Raw genomic sequence first — 22,906 nt, forward strand, 5'->3', positions numbered from 1 at the left:
AATAAACATTGAAGATCAAGGTGTATTGCAAGGGACAGCATCTCTCTGTGCTTTATCTCTACAGTTGTAAAAGTTTAATATTTTTTAAAAAAAATAACAATGGCCTACATCAGGTAATAAGAATGATGATTTCCACGGCGCGGAAAAACAACTACAGTTAATACGGTAATTTGTAGATGGATTTCAGCTCGCGGCTCAGGGAGCTGCGAGCTGAAATCCAGCGAGTAAATTACAGTATTAACTGTTTTTCCGCGCACGATTACCGTAATAAACGGTACCGCAGGACTTTCTGTGTTTCCGCCGACAATTGAATATGCCCCTTAGATGTTTAAATTGTGAGAAAACATTTTTATACAGCAGGTTACACATGATATTCCTTTAAAATGTTACATTTTGTTGTACAAGGAGGATTTTTCTAAAAGATTGTTTGAAGAAGCCTGCAGCAAATAAACATTTAAAGAAAGAAAAATAAAAATAAAAAAATGTTGACATCATTGATCTTCATGACTACATGTTGGGTTAGAACCCTTGTATGCTCCAGGTATTAACACTACAGTATAAATGCACCTCATGCTGGAGACAAGTAACTTAAGTTCACCGTCGCAAGAGCAAGATACATGATTAATTTAATCTAACGCTTTTAATGGAAGCGGATTCCTCTGGCTGGATATCCTGGAGCAGGTGGTGTGAATGAATGGATTCAACAAGTCATGCAGTGTCTGCATTAGCTGTCTTCCTTCTACTAAGACATTAAAGCTCTCTCCCCACACACACAATGTTCTGCATAGCATGTTTGTCTTTAGCTAAAAACATCCATAGCATCAGTTGTACATCTTGCTGTAGAAATGAGACTTATTTGGAAAACAATGTTTGTTTTTTATTACCTAAAACAAGTACAGTCCAGTGATAGGCTGGGTAGACAATGTTTTCAGCTGATTAATGGGCCAATCAAACGATAAACAACCGTTCGGCCCGATATAGCATTAGTGTACACTGCAACGATGAATGATTATTGTTCGAAAGCACTTCTCAATTGTTTTACTTTGTTTTGTTTTGACTTTTAAACCACTAAAAATCTTGTTCAATGATGGAAAGATGCAGTTCCAGTTCTGCAGTGTGAATGCACTCATGACCGTCAGTGTCCATAGATCTCTATGTATTGTGCAGTCACAATCTTTTCAGCCGATGGTTATGACAGATGAAGAGCACAGATCTGAAAGTAAATTGTGTAAAACGTGTACACATAAATCAGCATGCTGATCGGGACTTTTTTTTAATTGTTGATAAAATTGTTAAGAATATCGCATTGGGAGAAATATTGTATAGTGTGTACCCAGTCTTAGATGCATTATTCATTATTAACTTGGTAATATCAACAATTTATGTTGCCAGATGCAGGGCTACCGTATCTCGTCTTAACTAAACGATAGTTCCGTTTATTTGTATTGCACCCATGCATATAATTAGTAATGGAAATACATTGAAAGTAAACTCTACCTTCACAAGGGTTAGAGTTGCCTTTTAAGGAGATCCAGCCTTTGATCGTGGATTGCTCTTTTGGTGAATATATGAAAATCTTGGACAGTGCTGTAATGTAGTAAGCCCACCCTGTCGCAACAGGATTGAGAACAATTGATGTTAAAGGTATAGGTTTTATTTTAAGCATACACCTGGCTTACAGTCCTTTGCGGATATGTCAGCTATATAACATCTCATACCAAAAGCAGGTGCAAGTATCAATCCATAGTCTGTTTACAAGATTCTCTGTACCCCACAAGACCTGTAGTTGATAGAACCTCTGAAGCAAAAAAAAAAAAGAGGCTGACCTCACAAGTATAGTAAGTGGTTCTTGCCTCTGACCAAACACATCCATGCGGTTTGCCAATATACAATTACACAAGGTAGTGCATTCAGAAGGGGTGTGGCAGAAAAAGTATCTCTACTAGGAATCAGTTATTAAAAGTGGTGAAAGACAGATTGTCAGACTAGGACTTTTGCCTGAACAGTCTGCTGAAATCTCAGAATTACTGTATCCATGGAAAACAAATAACCCAGTCCATTTTATTATTATTAGTTACCCTTTCAATATCACATGCAATGATCTTTTCAAAGAGAAGTTACCGTATTTTCCCATGTATAAGGCGCTCCCATGTATAAGACGCACCTTAATTTTGGGGCCAAAATTTGAAAGGAAGAATATTACAGTAGCTGTCAAAAAAGGCAAGGAGAGTGTAATGGTCGGCTGCTCTGATTGCGATCAGAGCAGCTGGGCAGCACACTCTCCCTGCAATCGCCCCCCCCCCCCCCCCCACTGTGCCTCTGTCCCCCTCCTCCTGAATGCGTGCATACCGCTGTCCCCCTCCTCCTGAATGCGTGCATACCGCTGTCCCCCTCCTCCTGAATGCGTGCATACCGCTGTCCCCCTCCTCCTGGATCCCCGCTGCCACTGTACCTCTGCCACCCTCCTCCTCGGTGCGTGCATAGCGCTGTCCCCCTACTCTTGGATTCCCGTTACCACTGTGCCTCTGTCCCCCTCCTCCTGGATCCCCCCACTGCCACTGTAATGCTGCCCTGCTACCCCTCGATCCCCCCTGCTGCCACCGTAACGCTGCCCCCCCCCCCCTCCCCCCTGCATCCCTGCCACCCATGTATAAGACGCACCCAGGTTTTAGACCCAACATTTTTGGGAAAAAGGTGCGTCTTATACATGGAGAAATACGGTATACTGAAATGTTTCTGAGATATAAATCTGATATATAAATTATGAGAGAGAGATGGTACCTACCATGTGTAACTAAACACTATTGAAATAATAGTGTCTCTGGTAAAAAAAAGTGGTAAAAAAAAAAAAAGGCACTCTGTAATGGAAGCAGCACAACTGCAACACATGGAGGGAGCTAGCTAAGTACAAAGTGTAGAGCAGCCTGACACCAGCCTCAAGTAGGGACCATACAGAGTGCAGTAAATTACATGCCCTCTGCTGGAGGAACAGGATGTTTGAGGGGGGCACTGATTTGATGAAACAGAAAATAAAAACTTAGTGCTCAAGATACTAAATAAAACCCACAAAATCATAACCAAGGCTTCCCACACTCCAGTAGCCATAAATATTGTTTTTCTCAATTTGTTTCCTTTAAAAAAAGCTCATAGGACATGCAAACTTGTGACTGATGGCCAAAAGTCACAAAAAGGACATGGTGAAACTTTCAGCCTGTTCACATTATGCTGCGCTCTACTTTCTTCCTTAAAAACAAAATATGCATTAAGCACCATTTTGCATTGGTGCACAATGGAAACAAGAAAGTAAGAATGAATGTCTCAGAGGTAAACCAATTACTACATATTGATCATTTCTATATAGAGGAATATTTAAGAGTATTTCAACATGGAGGCATTCAGAGTCCTCTTTAATTCCAAAACGCCTTTATTTGAATTACATGATGTTGTGGTGAAAACATAGAACCTTAATGAGGATGGAAACCTACGTGAGCGAATTACAAAATGAATCATAGTTGCTGCGGAACTCGGCAGCAGCAGTGTGTACCTTGCCCAAAACTACATCCTAGTATTGGATGTGGGAGTAACTTGATTGACTTGTACACCCAACCCATGGACTCCCTTCTTCGGCCATGGCCAATAATGATAAACAATAGAATGTGGCCAGTGGTCTCCACCCTCTTTAAGGCCTGAAAAACTCATATCAATAATGATTTGGGCATTAAGAGCACTATTATATTGCAATCTATGGCTTTATTATATTTCAGCAGAAGTTCTATCAGTGTCCACTGGTAATAGACATAACTGAGCAGAGAAATGAGAATACCTATATGCTCATGCTTCAGGTAACATTTATAAAAGTAAAAATTAACTCCAGTTATAAATAGTGTAGGTGTTCTCATTCCATCTTTATTGTGAATGCTTAACAATTGTACATTAAATAAAGGACAATCGGCTTTGCTATTTGTAAAGTTTGATGTTTATTATACCAAAATGATGACATTTTCATTTGTGCATTCTGCAATGATAGAACTCTGGGTAGGATTTGTACAATCATGCTGGATTTTGGGGGCAGCAATACAGAACACAGTCCAGAAAAGGAGGACAACAGTCCATCAGATCATTTTTAATCCACTATTTTTTTTTTCTTTTCATTTTTCAAAAAAAATCACTATATTTTCCAGCAGTCATTTACATGAACTGCGACTTGATTGATATAAAAAAAAAAACAAACAAACAAAAAAAACCTTCAAATTTAGCAATTTTATACTGGTTGTGCCTTCTCAAAGCGAAAAAATATATTAAATTTTCCCAGCAATGCACATGTCAGCTGAGCAACATACTCTTGGTGTAAATCTCTAGCAAAAACCTTCTGATGGTTGCAGCACCACAGAGTTTATCATGATGAACACTATACAATATATAAGCTATATACATTAACCCTTAAATTGCTGGGAGACGCTACCTGGGGTAACCTGGGCAGGTTCTGTCAGCACTGCAAGAGCCATAATTTCCTAATCAACTGTTCTCTCAGAGAAAATTAGTGAAACTCCGTGATTTAAAGTCACCGGAAGAAGTAAGCAACTCCTAAGAGTTAAAGTCATATTGACCTACAAATGTCTAGCACTTCCCACAGCCACTCTACCAAAACATCATTCAGTTCTCGTTCTCACTTCCAAAAGGAGGCGTATAATACAAGGCTTAGGCATCGCCACACACCGTCTTCTTTCCCAAATAAACAAAACTACTTATTTTCTTAAAAAATATTACAAATCTGTATTATTTGTTTCTCTGCAATATATTAAACTTTTTTTCATCAAAACCTTTTTCTTCAAAGTTTGTTTCCTTAAACATGATATGTTACAGAAAACAGTGATTTAAAAAAAAAAAAAAAAAGAAGAAGATTGCTAAAGAGACTGTAGAAGAAAGCTGGTAGTTAAAAAAAAAAAAGGGGGGGGGTGTACTGTAAGTGACGACCTAGTAGAAGAGAAAAGTGGGTGATTAAGATAGTTTAAAAGGAAGATGAGCACAGACGTTTCAAGAAAAAAAAAAGGGACAAAATGAAATAAAAAAAGAAAAAGAAAAAGTACCTAAAATCTACTTTTTTCCAGATCACTGGAAGAGCAGGGGAAGCAGTGTATTATTATTAAAATGTACTCAATGGGAATGAAAGTGTCATAGTGGTGTATCATAGTAGTCTGGTAACTGATCCATTTGATATTGCCTGTGCTGCAGAAGCTGCTGTTGTTGCTGTTCCTGATGTTGCTTCATGATCTCCTTTACTTCCTCCTCAAGTTCAGGAGGTATAATAAACTGATCATCAGGATCTGGCTGGGCAGGAGCTGCAAAATAACCACCTGCCTTTCGTAAGGGTGCATCTGCCGCAATCTCAATTAGATTGTGACTCCTTTCTGTAGGTGCCACTGAGCCATTTCCTCTTCTATGACGACCAAGTGTGTTGGAGGAAAGGTCCTGCCTCCTGCACAAGCCTCCAGGGTCATCCTCGTTGGCGCTTATAACAATGCCCTCATCAGTGGGCTCTGGGAGAGGTGTAGGCGCTGACTGCACACCATTCTTGGTTCGGGAGCAGTGGATGTCTACTTCCACCTCCACTCTACTTCCATTAGAAAACACACCTTCAATGGGTTCCTCGTCTTCGCTGTCAAGACCATTATCTGAGAAGGCACTGGAGAAAGTGGCACTAGACAGCTGTCGTTGGAAGGAACTTGAAAGACAAACAGGATGTAGTGTACACCGCTGCTCACTGGGGCACCCCACAGGGCCAACTCCATTCTCATGAAGAGAAACTACAGGAGGTTCATCGGAGGCTGTAGACCCCACTTCACTGCTCATTTCTGAAGTTGATATCTCACTGCTGATTTCAGAGGCCAGTCCACTGCTAGAAGATGGCATGCCTAAGCTGTCTGGGGCACGGTCCTTAATAACAACATTGACAGACGGTGTGAAGATGCCAGGGCTGGGAGGAGGAATTCCACCATTAAGTTCACAACAGCAGAAGCAGTCTTCTGTAACATTCAGCTGTACAACTACTGCACACAAGCTCCCACTGCAGCCATAACTTTGAGCTAGACTGCATAATTTCTTAGAAGCCGCCAGGGCATCTGGCACATTTCTCACTGTCTCAACCGCCTCTTCCTCGGAAAGGCTATCCCACAAACCCTTGCTTCCGAGAATGAAGAACTCATCTTGAGGTGTTAGGGCGACAGACTGAACATGTGGTCTCGGAGTAACACTAGGATGAAGGAAAGTGTATCCCAAAATACGTGTGCAATCGGTAACTCCATTCACTTTACCATCCTGCAAAAGAACAACATATTGAATTATAGAATACAACTACAATAAAAATATGCCAATATACACATAGAAGAAAATCACAAAAAAGCTTTTACATTTCTACATTGATTGTTACACCAGAAACAAGACATTTTTATACAGTGAGGTAAAATGCTTTAGGTTTGCAGAGCTGTCATTAAAGAGCAGGTGTATCTACAGAGCTTCATGTGTCTTCAATTTATTAAACAGATACAATAAGCTACAGTTTCCTTTTTTTTGCTGGCAGTTGCCAGCGTTGCAAAATATGGCTGTCTCAATATGAGACAGAGACAGAGAGACAGAGAAACAGAAATGCTCAAACAGAGCACCTAATGTGGAGGACTGACTATTATATTTACTACAACGGGATCCTGGAGGAGACAAGACTTTGTATATTTAATTGTTTTTAACAGTATTTGAATATAAAATGTTTTAGGTTAATGAAGAGGATTTTGTTAGTGTGTCTATTTTAAATCTTGGCAGCTGAGTGTTCTGAACAGGTTATTTCATTGTGGCAAGTTCTGTTACATTCAGGAAGGCATCAATAGTCATTAATGGGTTTACAGGTTGGCTGTTGGCTATACTGCAAATCTCAGTCTCTTGACTAAAAGGTGAAGCCCTACCGGACAGCGATTTAATATTACTCCTCCTTACTCCTAAACAGCAGAACTAATAAAACAGGTTGAGAGAAACCCAACCACATAAAACTTAACAATTGCCACAAAAGGAAACTGTGCTCGGTCCAACAATCTGAAGAGAGCAGTTTACATTCACAAATATGTGATCATATGCCCAGAGATACCAGCCGTTACTTGTGCTGGATGGGGCAAGTTACCCTAAACCACTGGGATCCAGAGAATGGACACATTGTTCTACCATTGGGGGCATGGAGATTTAGCATTAAAATTTACTCTATGCCTAGAGTTCCTCTTTAACATGAAATAATCTGACTTAATATCCATAATTATGCACATCATATTTATTCATGTCTTGTTTTCAGTATTATTGATGAATTTTGCAAGTTCTAACTCAAGCATTTACTGTGGCACCCGCTGCTGGATAGAGAACCCGTGTTAGCCCCCAGTCACCATAGGCAAACATAATTAGATACCATTTCTTTTCCTAATATTAGTCATCTTACAGAACGCATGCTGCACACCAGCAACACTGCTGAAACCAGTTATTTCTGTAGCTGGAAAGCTTAGGCATTGTAGGGGTTAAAGCAAGTTGTGGTGGCCATTTTAGAAAGCAGCTTTATCCAGCCAGCTGCAGCTCAGGGTTATTTATGCTCCAATTACTTTCTGCACAGGATGGAGGTGGGATCTGTTTTCAGGACGGCAAGAGGAAGAAGAACATAACATCACAAAGAACAGTCGGATGAATGAGAACTGTTCTGTGATGCTGTGATCGAGCACAGGATGAGCACTTCCACTTCTTCCAATAGTGCTGAATCTCTTAGATCCTAGTCCTGCAACAACAAATCCCTACAGCTTTGACATTTCATTTACATCTCATCAATACCTTCCTATTTCAGGGGACACAGAAATGTCAGCAGAGTGCTCTCAACTTACACCTCACACAACTCTAGAGAAATGGCAGCAAGTGTGTTTTGCAGGGTAAAATAATGTAAAGTGACATTTAAAAGGGATCAATCATTAAAACATGGTTACATAATTGGCCTAGAAACATACCACACAGTTCATTCAATGTACACATAAAAAGCTGACCTGTTAATATGTGTGAGGGACACATTATGTATCAATCCTACACCTTACTAACTTCCTAATATAGTAACTAGAGCTGGTTTACAACAGAGGATAGATTGAACATATACTCACAACTATTACAGAAGAGCTAGAGAGAGAAGAATTCTAACACTTTACCATGTGGGATATAAAGGATTCCACTATGAAATAGTTTGCTGCAGATTTCACTAACGCAATACAGATCGATATGACACCTGGTACTGTATGTCCAATTTGCATAGGTATATCACTTTAATTATATATACACCACCTGGTCAAAATTATGTGGAGATCCAGAGATCGCATCCATATGTGCTTGGTGAACATCTCATTCCAAAACCACGTGTATTAATCTGGAGTTGTCCGCGCCCCCCCCCCCAGCGATTACAACAGCCTCAATTCTTCTGGGAATGATATTAACTAGATTTTGGAACTTGGCTGCGAGGATTCACATACATTCAGCCTCAAGAGCATTAGTGAGGTTGGCCATGGATGTTGTCGATGAGCCTTGGCGCTCAGTCGGCATTCCAATTCATCCAAAAAGTGTTTTATGGGGTTGGGGTCAGGATTCTATGTATGTCAGTCAAGTTCCTCCACAACAAACTTGGGTAACCATTTTTTGATGGATCTCGGTTTGTGCACAGGACATTGCTATGCTGAAATAGACCTTCTCCAAACTGTTGCCACAAAGCTGGAAGCACACAATTCTCTAGATTCTGTCATTGTATGATGTAGTATTAAGATTTCCCTTCACTGGAACTAAGAGGCCTAGGCCCCAGACCATTATTCCACCTCCACCAAACTTAACAGTTGGCAGTATGTATTCAGGTAGGAGGCATTTTCCAGGCATATGCCAAACGTAGATTCGTCTGTCAGATTGCCAGGTGCTGAAGTGCGATTTATCACTCCAGAGAACGTGTTTCCACAGTTCCAGAGCCAATAGTGGTGTGCTTTACGCCAGTACCTTTTTGGCATTGTGCATGGTGATCCGAGGCTGGTGTGCGGCTGCTAGCCCATTGATACTGAAGCCATTAAACTCCAGACGAACAGGTCTTGTGCTGACATTGCTTCCAGAGGTAGTTTGGAACTCTGTATCGAGTGTTGCAACCAAAGAAAGCCAGTTTATGTGTGTTAGGTGCTTCAGCACTTGGCGGTCCCGTTCTGTGAACTCGTGTAGCCTATTGCTTCCCAGTTGTTGCTGCTCCCAGACGTTTCCATTTCACGATAACAGCATTTACAGTAGACCAGGGAAGCTCTAGTATCCTATGACCATGCCATGTTGAAAGTCAATGAGCTCTTCAGTACGACTCATTCTAGTGCGAATGTTTGACTACAGAGATTGCATGGCTGTATGTTTGATCTTTTGTGCCTGTTAGCAATGGTTATGGCTGAAATAGCCAAACACACTAATTAACAATCGCTGTGTCCACATACATTTGGCCATGTAGTGTAAGCCATTAACAAAACTGTTATAACAGAAAATTTATATTTCATTAATGGGTGTTCTTTCATTGACATTATATAGGAGGAGATGTGCAACAAATCAGAAAATAACAATGTCAAATACTAATGATAGTAATAAAGATTATGAACAAGATGAAAAAAACTGCCCTTCACTCAGCTGTCAGCCAAACAGCTTACTTGCGGCATCTATTTTAGCAGTGAGTTTTATCAAATAGTAAATCAGCATTTAACAAAAGGTTATTTTGACTATCAGACTAGTTTTGTTCCATAGAGCCCAGAGTGACATGACCTTACCTCTGTTATAATTGCCTTATGTTGTTTCACTCGCTTCAGTTCTTCCTCGCAGCAAACAGTGTAAGACTTGGACAAGTTGAGTGGTTTTCCGCCTCTGCATAGCACAGTTTGGCATTTTCCCACATTGGCAGAGGTCAGTGTAAAGCAACCCGCTGGGTCCATAGGATCGTGCTTTATGTGGCAAAGAACGGCAGAGCCCCCAAGTTTCTGCCCAGCAGTGCCCAGCTTCCTACAGTGAAAAATTTGTAAAGTTCACACACGAAAGAAGATCGTTACATGCAGGGTGTTTTGTCTTGTATTGCAAGAACTAAATTGTTGATACAAGTCTAAGACAACATTCTGTTAGTAGCAATCTGTAAGATGTGATGGTGTTCTGCACATGCATGTCTGAGAAGAAGTTATTTCAGACTCTAAATGGAGCAAGAGACTACAAAAGAACAGAAGGGTGTGTAAGACCCTCATACCTGGACCATATATTACTTATAGAATTTCCATAGTTCCTTTCATTGTTTGACCAATGGAAAGAATATTTTCCAAGGTTTAACAGAGCAGCCTTTTTATTAGTGATCACTGGAAATGTTTGCAGTTTTGCATTTTTCACTATTTTGGTTACCAATGGGAGTGACAGGTAGCAGAGTTCATATGGACACAGGAGAGATCAATAGGTGTGTCTTGTATGCAGTAAACACCATCTCAAAACATGAGATTCCAGGAAAATAACCCTATACCATTGCTAGTAGAATATTCAAACAAATTACTACACAATTAAATGAAATTGACAGTGTGCATATTTTCAGTTATGTCTGCTGTGAGCTGCAGAGATGCCAAAATTACCTCTGCATGACAAGGAAGGTGTTCCCCATGTACTCCTCCTCATTCTTTGTTTTCTGAAGCTCATCTGCCAAGATATCGCACATGGTACACTGCAACAAACTGGGCACCTCTACGTTACGCTCTCCATCAAACACACCATACACAGCTTCACGGTTATCACAGAAGTTGTTAACTAGAAGGGAAGCCACACACAGCCTGAGAAAAATAGAAAAAAAGTGATTAGATGAGATGTTCCAGCATAGAATTATATACACCTATGTAATATCTACCAAAGTGCAAAAGCATATGAAAGGATTAAAAAAAACAAAAAAACAAAACAAAACACAGGACCCTTTAGTGATCTTGCTATAGAGATACTAGAAATGTTTTTTCTTCCAGACAATACATAGCTTTTAAGTTATGCTACTAATCCTCTATTTCCATATCGGAAAGGTTGCTTAGATGGGTCCTGTGGGAACAGGACTGTGTGAAACACTTTCAAGCAGGTGGCATGCAAGCAGTTAACATTCCTCACAGCTGACATCATTCCATGTAGACACTTGAAAGCAAATCCTTTCAGAAAGCAATCAATGCAGATGAGATGTGGGGCTCTCCTTGCACAAGTGGTGCGCACTGCTGTGCTGGGAAGACTACCCGCATCACTTACAGCTGTCTCATGGCAACCACAGCCAACAAAGGACAAGAGTAAAGGGCAAGATACAATATGACATAGTGGCCTGGTCTACTATTAATGCTCCCAAGTTTCACATGAGAAAGAATCTATTTCTAACATTCAAGGCATACGTACGATTCTCACATTTACTTCAGTATAAACTGCTGCAGAGACAGACAATACGGTCATATATAGTTCAATGTTATCTGAGGGGAGTATCTGATATGCTATGATTTTACATGCAGAGTTTTTACCATGTTTAAATAGAGCATGCTCAACCCTTCTTTTTAGACCCGCAGAAAAGTGATGCTCTTAGTAGGACGACTGGAGTTGAGAGCTTGATGAGAGATGGCCCAAACTGGTGTTTACATGCTTAATAGGACATACTTATTTTTGACTCCTGAGGCCTCTGTGTATCCATGGCTCCACACAGCGGGAGCTCCAGACGCTTCGCTGGCAGAGAATCCGCACGACGGCTGATCCACTTTGAAAGATCGAATGTTACTGCTATGACAAGAAAAGATGGATAAAGTGTACAGTTCTCATAGCAATACATTTTAATTCCCCCCCTCCCCCAAGACATATTGTCTTTCACATGCAGGTAGCCCAGTGATAATTCTGTCTTTAAAACCCATGTTATCAAGTGTTGAAGAGCTATACAAACTATTCAGGCAATGCATCTGAATAGTTTGCATAGCAGCCATGCCAGGGAACAGAATCACTAGTCTAGTCTAAGCTTTGTGCATGTTAAGTAGTGATCATATGATGATAGATGTATGATCTTTGATTCCCGTAGAGGTGCATTTGACAGGAGCAGCACATCATTACTATCTCCTGTTAATGTTTAGATGCTCAGACTATCTACTCCAACGACAAACTTATAGAACTGTCGTCAAGGACAAACAGAAGCTGGGGGGCTTAAATACCATGTGCTGCTGTTAACACCCTAAGGCTCAGATTGGCTAGTTTATTCTATACTCTCCAACCTCATCTCTACACTCCTCGCCTCGCCCCCCCTGCCAATGACCACTGCCTCACTACTTCTCTGATTTCCTCTTCCCACTCCTGCCTCCAGGACTATGCCCAGGCTGTTCATCAGCTGTGGAATGATCTCCCATGCTTCAACAAGTTAGCCCCAACTCTCAAAGGCTTCAAGCGTGCCTTAAGATTAATCTCTTTATTCAAGCCTATCAGCCTTCTTCCTAACTACCTTGTCCCGGCTTTCACCAGCACTCCCCCAGTCAGTACCACCCTATTTGTGTCTCTCCCTTTCCTTTATGTATGTAAGCTCTCACAAGCAGGGACCTCTTTCCTTGTGTTCTCCTTCTAATATTCTATCACTCTCTGTACCTCTTTGCCTGCTTCGCTAGCCCTGTTTTCTTAAGCTTGGGGCTACTTGCCGCTGGTTACTACCATCACTCTCACTCACTATCCCTCATATAATTTGATCTACATTACCATGTTACCTGTATTTTTATTAATTCAGTATGCCTGGTCTTTGTATTCTGTTCTTATGTATCATGTTGTGTTATTGATCACTGCTTTCTGTACATGTCATGTATGGTGCTGCATACCTTTTGTGGCGCCTTATAAATAAAAATAATAATCCTAACTGCACCTATTTCATGCCCTATGTGTATGTCTCCCCCATTTTGGAAAAAGAATGTAAAACATACACTAACCCAGTGGATTCCAAACTTTTTCAGTTCAAGGCACCCTTAGGGTCTACAAAATTTTTTCAAGGCACCCCTAAGCCAAAATAATTACCAAGTAGTCCCCTGCCTTGCTTACCACTGGCCCTGGCTGAGGCACCCCTGTGAGATCTCCAAGGCACCCCAGGGAGCCTAGGCGCACAGTTTGTGAATCACTGCTCTAACCTATCAAATCTGTTTTAAAAATGGAGACACCATTCAAAATTCTCTATGGTAGCAGCCATGCTCCCAAGTTTCACATGAGAAAGTAGGTCTAAAACCAGATGAAGTTACTAGCTACATACACAAACTACATTTACTCTCTCCCCAATGGTAATTTCTGCAGGAGCACCTACAGCTATGAGGCTCATGATGAAAGTAGCAATGTGTGGGTCCAATGACGAAAGCTGTATCTGAATAGTAAGGGTTCCTAAAACAGCATAGTTGTAAAGGACAGAGGATTGGAATTCACAGGCGTTTTTGTTCTTACAAGGAGCCTCATGAAGTGCTTATCGTAATAGAAAGTCCTCTTAAGAACCAATTAGCAAAAAAAAAAAAAAAATATATATATATATATATATACACACACACAATTTGTTGTCCGTCACATCTTATATAATAAACCATAACCATATACCTCTTGTCAATAGGTTATCAGTACTACATGTAATTTACATCAGACATAATCATCTCATAATTCACAAGCTCTCATTTGAGTACAGTGATGTTAAAATGATCTTACATGAGTGCCTTCTCCACTAAGTATAAGCACCTTATAGCTATACTTAGGAGGAGCATGTAAAAGACAATCTTGCTTTCTAAACATCAGTAACCGTTAAGTCTGCCTGTCACCTTCCAGAACACACTACAGCTTTGACTCCCACTCACACTGATGACCAAACATCCTAGGAGCACATCATGGAAAAACTCGTACCATTTGCAGAGCACTAATTTTGATTTTTCAGGCAGAGTATTATTAATAAAACCAAACAAATCAAAAAACAAAAACAAAAACAGGTGACCAGTGTAAATTACACATAGGCAACCTTTAATAAGTCATTTTGTGACTGGCCATTTCAGCAAATGTTTACACATAGCTGTGTGATAATTAACCTCATTACCAATAGAAGAAGCAAAAAAATAAAATAAAATAAATCAGTGTAGAGACATAACTTGATGGTAGACCTATGATGTGGCTGGCTGAACTGTAAAGCAGCATATTCTGACCTACAAATGCTGGAATATAATAGTACTCTGACCAATTGTACAATGAATGGTGGAGTGTGCTTGTATTTCATCAGCTTCTCTGTAAAAGAAAGCTCTCCCCTGTTGAGTTACAGTACACTTTTTCCCAGTCATTACGATGCCATATCAGGTGGAAAATCACATGACAAAGCAAAGGACACTCACTTAAGCAGCTCCAGGGTCTTGTGGTCCAGCAGCAACCGTGCATTGCCAGTCAGGTCCAGTTCTTGCAATTTAGGAGGGAGGTTTTCAGGCAATGTTATTTCAGTCAGTTCATTGCAGCTTAAATCCACACACTGTGGGAGAAGTAATGAAAACAAAATAAGAACATGTTACAACATAAATACACAGAATAAGTTTGTGCTTCTTATGAAATCACATTTAGAAGTCAATTGTTGAGCTCCACGAAATTGTTTCTTAAGTTCTATCAACTTCTCTCATAGTCTGGGCAAGAGATCAAATCCTAGCTATGGCAGCCAGCAATTTAGTGCTTTGCCAAAGGGTCAAACTAACTTTGGAATGTAAGGCTACAAAAACTGTACATCAATGTGCATGTCTGAGTCCTTGGGAGTGACTGTAATCACACAAAAATTAGCATTTTCATTTAGAGCAAGCTGTAAATTTTGAGTTTACTTAAACTAGTGAATACTACTTTCATCAACTTTTATCCTGTCACTTAACAGGGGGCAAACGCAGGATTTTTAGGGGGGGGGGGGAAAGTGAACCAGAATCCCCACCTGCGTGCGCCCCTGCTTAAGGAAGTTACCAGACGTGTCTCTGGAAAAAGGATAATTAATTGAAACATGAGTTTACGCTTTTTTTTTTCTTTTTTTTTTTAAACACTCATTTAGGTTTATTTCATTTTCATTTTAGGTCTCTACAACTACAATGGACAATAGTATTAAACACCTAAATACATCTAATCTGCTGCAATTCAATAACAGACTTAAAAAAAATATTATATAGAGATGAAACTTAAATTGATGACCATTCACTTGCCTACGTGGTCACCAAAATGGAACATGCGTATGTGCTAAATCTGTTTAAGAGCTAAGGGAAGATTGTTTAGTCCGGCGGTTCCCAAAGTGTGTGCCGCGGCGCTGTCACTGGGGTGCCGCAGCGCTGTCACTGGGGTGTCGCGGGCCAGCCCTAGAAAAAAGAAAGCAAACAGAAACTTACCAATCCGAGCGGCGCTATGACCCAGCAGCCTTCTCTCTACCGCAGCTGTCGATGAATATCGACGTCAGTGACAGCTGCGCGAGAGAGGAGGCTGCAGGGTCCTAGCGCCGCGCGGATTCACAAGTTTCTGTTTGCTTTCTTTTTTCTATAGCTGGCGCCTGGCGTGGGGCAGAGGAGGAGGGCAGAGGAGGGGGACAGAGGAGGGGGACAGCGTGACAGGGGGCAGAGGAGGGTGACAGGGGGCAGAGGAGGGTGACAGGGGGCAGAGGAGGGTGACAGGGGGCAGAGGAGGGTGACAGGGGGCAGAGGAGGGTGACAGGGGGCAGAGGAGGGTGACAGGGGGCAGAGGAGGGTGACAGGGGGCAGAGGAGGGTGACAGGGGGCAGAGGAGGGTGACAGCGGGCAGAGGAGGGTGACAGCGGGCAGAGGAGGGTGACAGCGGGCAGAGGAGGGTGACAGCGGGCAGAGGAGGGTGACAGCGGGCAGAGGAGGGTGACAGCGGGCAGAGGAGGGTGACAGAGTGCAGAGGAGGGTGACAGAGTGCAGAGGAGGGTGACAGAGTGCAGAGGAGGGTGACAGAGTGCAGAGGAGGGTGACAGAGTGCAGAGGAGGGTGACAGAGTGCAGAGGAGGGTGACAGAGTGCAGAGGAGGGTGACAGAGTGCAGAGGAGGGTGACAGAGGGCAGAGGAGGGTGACAGAGGGCAGAGGAGGGTGACAGAGGGCAGAGGAGGGTGACAGAGGGCAGAGGAGGGTGACAGAGGGCAGAGGAGGGTGACAGAGGGCAGAGGGGGCAACGTGAGAGGGCAGAGGGGGCAACGTGAGAGGGCGCAGTGTGCCTAGATGCAGAGGGGGCAGTGTGCCTGGTTGCAGAGGGGGCAGTGTGCCTGGTTGCAGAGGGGGCAGTGTGCCTGGTTGCAGAGGGGGCAGTGTGCCTGGTTGCAGAGGGGGCAGTGTGCCTGGTTGCAGAGGGGGCAGTGTGCCTGGTTGCAGAGGGGGCAGTGTGCCTGGTTGCAGAGGGGGCAGTGTGCCTGGATGCAGAGGGGGCAGTGTGCCTGGATGCAGAGGGGGCAGAGTGTCCGGATGCAGAGGGGCATTTTTGCATACAACTAAATAAGTATTTAGGTCACGACAGAAATACTTATTACAATTTTGTGACCCAACTACTTCTAAAACAGGACTGCTCAGTAATTATTTTGGAGGGGTGCCTTGAAAAAATTTGGAGACTCTAAGGGTGCCGCGAACTGCAAAAGTTTGGGAACCACTGGTTTAGTCAGTACCTTCAATTATAAAAACAATTCTACTTAGAGAAATTCCTCACCGAGAAGTAGAACTCCTCTGCTCAGCGTGTTCATTGCATTATAATACAACCCAATGTATTGTATGTGTAATACAGCACGATAATCAGTAAATATTTAGTGCACACACCACCAACGTACAGCACAGCTCTTTGGTTCTTAATCAGATGGTAATAGTTTGTAAGTATAGTGTATGAAGTTAAAAAAAAGCCTGTAGTTTAACAATTTGTGGAAAGCTATCAGAATTATTTCTACCCTGACTTGAAGAATTTATCTTCTATGCATTTGGAATACATTTGTACACCTCTATCCTCATTACCTGTGTTAGGTCTAACAAAACTTGTGCCCTTCTTATAAACACTGGATACTTGCATAATATGACAGCAATACGAGCATGGGCAAGTTAATAGTCTTCCAATGGCTGTCAGTAAATACATTTGATAGATGCACAAACGATGCCTTAAAATCATGTAAATACTTCATTAGAATAAGGACACGCTATACATTTCGCAACTACTGACTGAATCATCAAAATATCATCTATTGCATATAAAACTTTTCTTGGCTCTAAAAGATAATTGCACTAATTATTAGGGCTCGTTCACACATGTGCTCTGGAAAAATGGGCAAGAACACATGAAAACGACCATATGCTTTAGAGATCCATGTTTTATGCTTATGCTTTTACCAATCCAATCTACTGGAAGCACATATTCAATTCTGAACACTTAAAGTGATAGTCTGCAGTCTTGGCAATGGTAACATCCACTCCTATTTCACACATTTTGATTGTACTTTTCATGAGGTTATTAATGTGCGAAAAGCCCTGATAGGTGTGAACAAGCCCTTATTTTTTTATTTTATTTTTATAAATACACTATTGCTCTAATCTAGTATTTTCTTCTAATATAACCCACCCACTTTCCTTAACCAATAAGTACCTGTAACAGTAGATACAAAACTGTATAAGCCGTGCTTTCTCCTTATAAAACCAAGCTCAAGCCAGGAATATACCGAACTCTCCCAAGTTCGGATCTGTGCAGCAAGGAGGTGGAGATTACACACTGTAACAACATTACAATTTGGTGAGTAGGCAATCAGCCCACAAGCTACCAAGTATTATCCTACTCTGATCTGGCGTGACATCCTGAAAGTCACCTGTTGGAATGTTTCTAGTAATGACTGGCATTTTGGTGAACCTGTCTACTATGCTCAAAACTATATTGCGGTTATAGGTGATCATTAAACACCTGAAACCTAAATCGCCATTAAGATATGCAGATTGTTTGCTACATACCTGCAACACTGAGATATTCTTAAGGCGTAAAGTCCCCTACTGTATTCTGCCACACCACTGAAACCTAGACCCTTCAGGGGATTTCAACTGGCAGCACCCTAAGATCCCCCCCACACTGCAACAGTGCTCTGACATCAGGGAACTCAGGATGGCACTTCAAATAGATAAATAGTAAAAAGCAAACTCAGCCTATAAAGTGAATCGAGAACAACTCTGATGTGGCATGTTGTCCACTACTAAGACCCCATCCCCTCAACAAGCAGGATGGCAGCTGCGGCCCTGCCAGAGTGACAGAATTGCTGTGTGTGTATGTGTGTGTGTTTGGGGTGTGTGTGTGTGTGTGTCTGTGTGTGTTTGGGGTGTTGTAGAAGCCATATAAGGTGGAGATCAGCTTTAATACTTTTTTTCAGCAATTGTGGCCAACTCTCCCTTCTTGAAATAACTCATACTATGCATCTTTTCCCCTGTCTATTTAACTGAGATGATGTAGGTCTATATTTCAGAGTGTGTGTAAGATGGGGAAAGGAAAAAGTAGCTGGCTTCTACCTGCTACTTCATTACGTCCATCTTTGGTACCGGCACATTTTCAATGAACATACAAGCAAAGCCATTACATCTGTACGTAAAAGAGTGGTGGATTGTTTCCGGGAGAAGTTAATCTTTACACAACTCCTGCAGATTTTCAATTTAGCAAAATGAGATTGAACAGAAGTGACTTTTCTTCTTAGTGGAGGAGGCAGATGGGTACATTAAAGTACTCTGCTGCAAAATATTAACCGCAGAGAACTTGTAGCCTGCAGCTGTTGTTTGCATTACGAGAAAGGGAACAAATGGAGGGAAGCTAGCTTTGATGATTGACTATGGACAAAGACCAAATGATGGTGCTCGGCATAATTAAATAATAAAGTCCGAATGCAAGCAAGAATTGTGCACAGCTATAAACTTGTACAAGACCTTTGACAACACTATAACCAAATTAGCAGCACTTACAATGATCTTCTATTTGTTGCATGCATTTCTGAATGCCGGCGCTAAGAATAAGGTGGAAGATATCCATTCTTATACACTATCCACCAACCACAAAGATGATTGCGTGCTCTATGCATTATGTTAAATAGCTAATGCTAATCAATTTATTTCACACTACCAATTCTGTTCTTATAAGACGAGGGATAAAGGAGGAATTGAGATTTTACAAGCTGCTCTTGCAAGTCACCGAAGGCCATAATGCATTTACCTGTGTGGATGATGTGATGTACTCATCTTTTTGCATATCACTTAGCACATCATACTTTGTCAAGATATCACTATATACAGGATTATGGTCTTATTTTTTAAAATTACATACCTACCAGTATTTAAAGGACACTGTATGTGTCAATGAAAAGTGATGTCACACCACACTGGTGGCATGTCACATCCTCTTGGAGTGTTTCTAGAGCCTTTAAATTGCTAGGCCGACGCCAACCACCCCTCACTAAAACTAACTCACACGGACTATGTGCTCTCAGTGACAGCAGAACACACCTCCCCACATTCCTGACAAGCTGGACAGTCCCATAAAATCTGGCCACTTGGGAAGTTTGCAATGATGTCATTTACTGTCTGTTCATAAATGTCTGCCCAGTTCCACAGACATGAAATAATAGACAACACTTCCTTCCACCAGGCAGATATACAGAAAAGGCAGGGATTTCTGGCCTCTTGGGAGGTGAAACAGCCTGTTTATCAGAGGCAGGATTGATAACATACAGTGACAAACTGACCTTGACCTCTGAGAGCTGCATAACTTCAGGGAAGACTTCCAGGCAGTTTGAGTGGGCAATGATGGTGTGCATACGTCTGCAGTTCATGATGGTGGTTGGTATGGCTTTCAGCTTGTTTCCACTGAGATCTATCTCTTCCAGCTCTTCCAGTTTGGCCATTTTACTTTACAATAGCAAATAGAAAAAAATAGAGAAACGTGTATTTTCATTTGTAACCATTATTCAGCATAGTTGTGAATACCTGTGAATAACTGGAATGTAGCACGCAAAAATACAGAGTATCAGTACACAGCAGTAACGATGCAGTCTGATTATAATAACTTTCAATATAATAATTGTTTCGCTATATTTATTTGGAATACTGCTGGTGCACACATTTCTATCAATATGTTACGAAAATAAATAAAATATTTTTTCACTGCTGGAAAAGCAGAAGGAACAGACAGCACACAGTTATAACAGAGAAGCTTATACTCACCTACTTTTTATACCTCCCCACCTGGGAGATCCCATAGGGGAGCTGAAGTGTGAGGCCGGAAGGAGACTGGACAGGGCAAATCGCCTAATTTTGGCCCCACCGCCACGATGCAATAATACAAAAGCACCATTATGCCGCGTGGGGCATAATGGTGCTTTCACCCCGAATCGCTTCATGGAGGTGGATTCACCCCGAATCGCTTCATGGAGGCTCCCATCCTGCCCACTTCACTAGGTGGGCAGGATGTGGGAGAATGGTCTACTCTCATGAGAGACCGACCCGGAATTCGGTAGTCTGCCAGTGGGCAAGTGCGCTTAGTTTGTTGACTTTTATTTATGAGTGCATCTTGAATAAACTTTGAAAAGGGTCTTTGTCCCTTGAAACATCATTGTTTTACAGGATGCAGTGCTGAATTAAAGGCAAGAAACAAAGTATAATTTCACTCCCATCATTCTGTGCTGTCAACCCCTTCTGTTTTTGCTGTCGATCAGAACTGGTGTAGCCACACCTGGATAGGCTACTGCATACTCTTTATGGCGTTGCACCCTCTATACTTTATTCACTAGATGATGCCATATTTTGGAGCAGCTCCACCCTGATTCCTGAGTCATTGACTTGGAATGAATATGTTACCTGTCCCCACTTGCAGCAATGCATGTTATAGCAAATGTCCTTTGACATGTGCTTAGTTTCCCCTTCCTTGAAAAAGCTGAGCATTAAGAAAATTATAGAGATCAGCAAGGGGATTCCTACACCAATAAGAACTGAGATTGCAGAATTGATGTAATGCAATAAATTAAAACAACGTTAACACTATTAAAAGCAAAGAGTGTGCCTCTTAATTTGGAGTTCTAATATAAATAAACCTTTTCATGTTTTGTGTCTAGCGTCAGTTACCAGCACCCATTGAGAGGATATGAATGCAGTGTCAGCATTGTCAATACAGTGATTGATCACTATAACATGCACAAAAACTGTACCCATGGCACTTTCTACAAATGCTGGTCGGATCATGGATGCAGCTACTGGCATCAAGTATTTTCCACATGATGTAAGAGGACTAAACACCAGACAGGCACTTTTCCCAAAACAATATCATTTCAATAATTAAATGAGCACATCAATATTGTGCTGAGCCAATGAACATTTCAGAACGAAAAAACATTTCTAAAGATTTTTCCAAACAGACAGAATTTTATTAGTTTAAATGAACAGTTTTAACCCCCAGAAATGTGTAGTTTTAAAATGCAATGACGTATTTAGCTAGATTATGACCTCAACAAGCACATAGGAATACTTACAATTCCCACCATACTTTCAGAATATGCAGATCGTTCAAGGTATGGAGACTCATTTGTTGCAATAAGTTTAAAGATTAGGAAAATAAATACAATATACCTTGCTGGAAAAGTCTGCAGGTGATTGAAGGCCATGTGCAAAATCTTCAAATGGGGATGTCCCGTTAACAGTGGCACACATTTATCGGAGAGATTATTTTTGGTCACATACAGCTCTTGCAACGAGCTTTGCGTCTCCTCAGACAAACATGCGGCAGGAAGCATTTCCAGATTGTTGGCTGAGGCATTCAAGCATCTTAAGCTGAATAAGGAAAAGAAAAGGAGTGCAATTTACACGTTAAACGAAGCTGAGGACAATAATATTTGAAAATAGATATTTGAGCGTTAACCTCAAAGGTTTAAGCAATGGCTTTGCTCAATTGTACAAACTAGGAGGAGCGTGTCTCCGTTTTGGTCTGTTCAGTAGTTTTTCATCCATCCAGACCAATGATATAACACTACACACCGTTAATGTTTGTTGGACTGAATGGATGGAAAATGACAGACCAAACAAAGTTTAACTTAATCATGCCAAGCACAAAAGTATTTGTGTCAGGTGACTTTTCCATGCTGTAAGATAAGTGAAATAGGACACCGCACCTAGAGTTGTGAATGAAGAAACTACCTATTAGGAAGTTAACTAATAGTAAGTGTTCTCTTTCACCTTTAGTTTCTGAGAAAATACTCTACAAGCCAGTAACTTCAGGTGCATAAGTTCAGGCATAAACACCTTGCCAAGCTGAGATTTTAAAATGCAGTAGTCAGGTGCATGACACAGCTATGAAGACTTTCTGTAAACCACGTTCCAGGCAATCAGTGAAAACCAGAAACTTGTTTTATACGTGTGCATTTTACATAAGAGTTTAATTAGGTGGACATATCCTTTAAACAGCAATCTAATGCAGCAAGATAAATATTAAAGACTATGTATTAAGGAGCTGAATACACACAAAATAACTGGAGTATTTATACTTCACTAAATATGTCCACTATACTCTACTTCAATCCTCTGCAGCAAGTTGCCTTGCTAAGAGGGAGCCGCTTCTCTAACACAGAGGGGGACTGAGCTTGGCAAACAGGAGCAGCAAAAATGTACTGTGGAGATTGGTCAATTCATATATAAAGGCAGGTCCAGTGACTGGGCTGGCTGGCACTACAATATATTTTTTGGGCACATGCGTGCTTGTCCCGGCTAACATGGCGCTTACCGCTGGCCCTGCACAGTGATGTCACAGCAGCTACTCCTTAATCTCAATCTGCTGCATTTCATGCATATTATTCAGCTCAGTAATACACAC

At 41.4% G+C, this 22,906-nt stretch overlaps 1 protein-coding gene across 2 annotated transcripts in view; it reads right to left on the reverse strand.

Annotated features, from left to right (window-relative positions):
• Nucleotides 1–3,884: 3,884 nt before the first annotated feature.
• PHLPP1 (PH domain and leucine rich repeat protein phosphatase 1) overlaps nucleotides 3,885–22,906 on the reverse strand; it is a 106,451-nt gene continuing 87,429 nt past the window's right edge. Inside the window, exons 11-17 of one of the 2 annotated variants that reach the window (XM_075212957.1) lie at nucleotides 21,670–21,870; nucleotides 19,794–19,956; nucleotides 14,421–14,551; nucleotides 11,707–11,823; nucleotides 10,668–10,862; nucleotides 9,834–10,062; nucleotides 3,885–6,315 (exon numbers count right to left, since the gene is read on the reverse strand). In XM_075212957.1, coding sequence (XP_075069058.1) covers nucleotides 5,173–6,315; nucleotides 9,834–10,062; nucleotides 10,668–10,862; nucleotides 11,707–11,823; nucleotides 14,421–14,551; nucleotides 19,794–19,956; nucleotides 21,670–21,870 — 2,179 coding nt within the window. In that variant the 3' untranslated portion in view covers nucleotides 3,885–5,172. Of the gene's footprint in view, nucleotides 6,316–9,833; nucleotides 10,063–10,667; nucleotides 10,863–11,706; nucleotides 11,827–14,420; nucleotides 14,552–19,793; nucleotides 19,957–21,669; nucleotides 21,871–22,906 lie in introns of both variants that reach the window. The other variant, XM_075212956.1, reaches the window with a different exon arrangement.

Source organism: Mixophyes fleayi, chromosome 5, assembly GCF_038048845.1.
Source record: "Mixophyes fleayi isolate aMixFle1 chromosome 5, aMixFle1.hap1, whole genome shotgun sequence".
In the NCBI taxonomy this organism is placed as follows: domain Eukaryota; kingdom Metazoa; phylum Chordata; class Amphibia; order Anura; family Limnodynastidae; genus Mixophyes; species Mixophyes fleayi.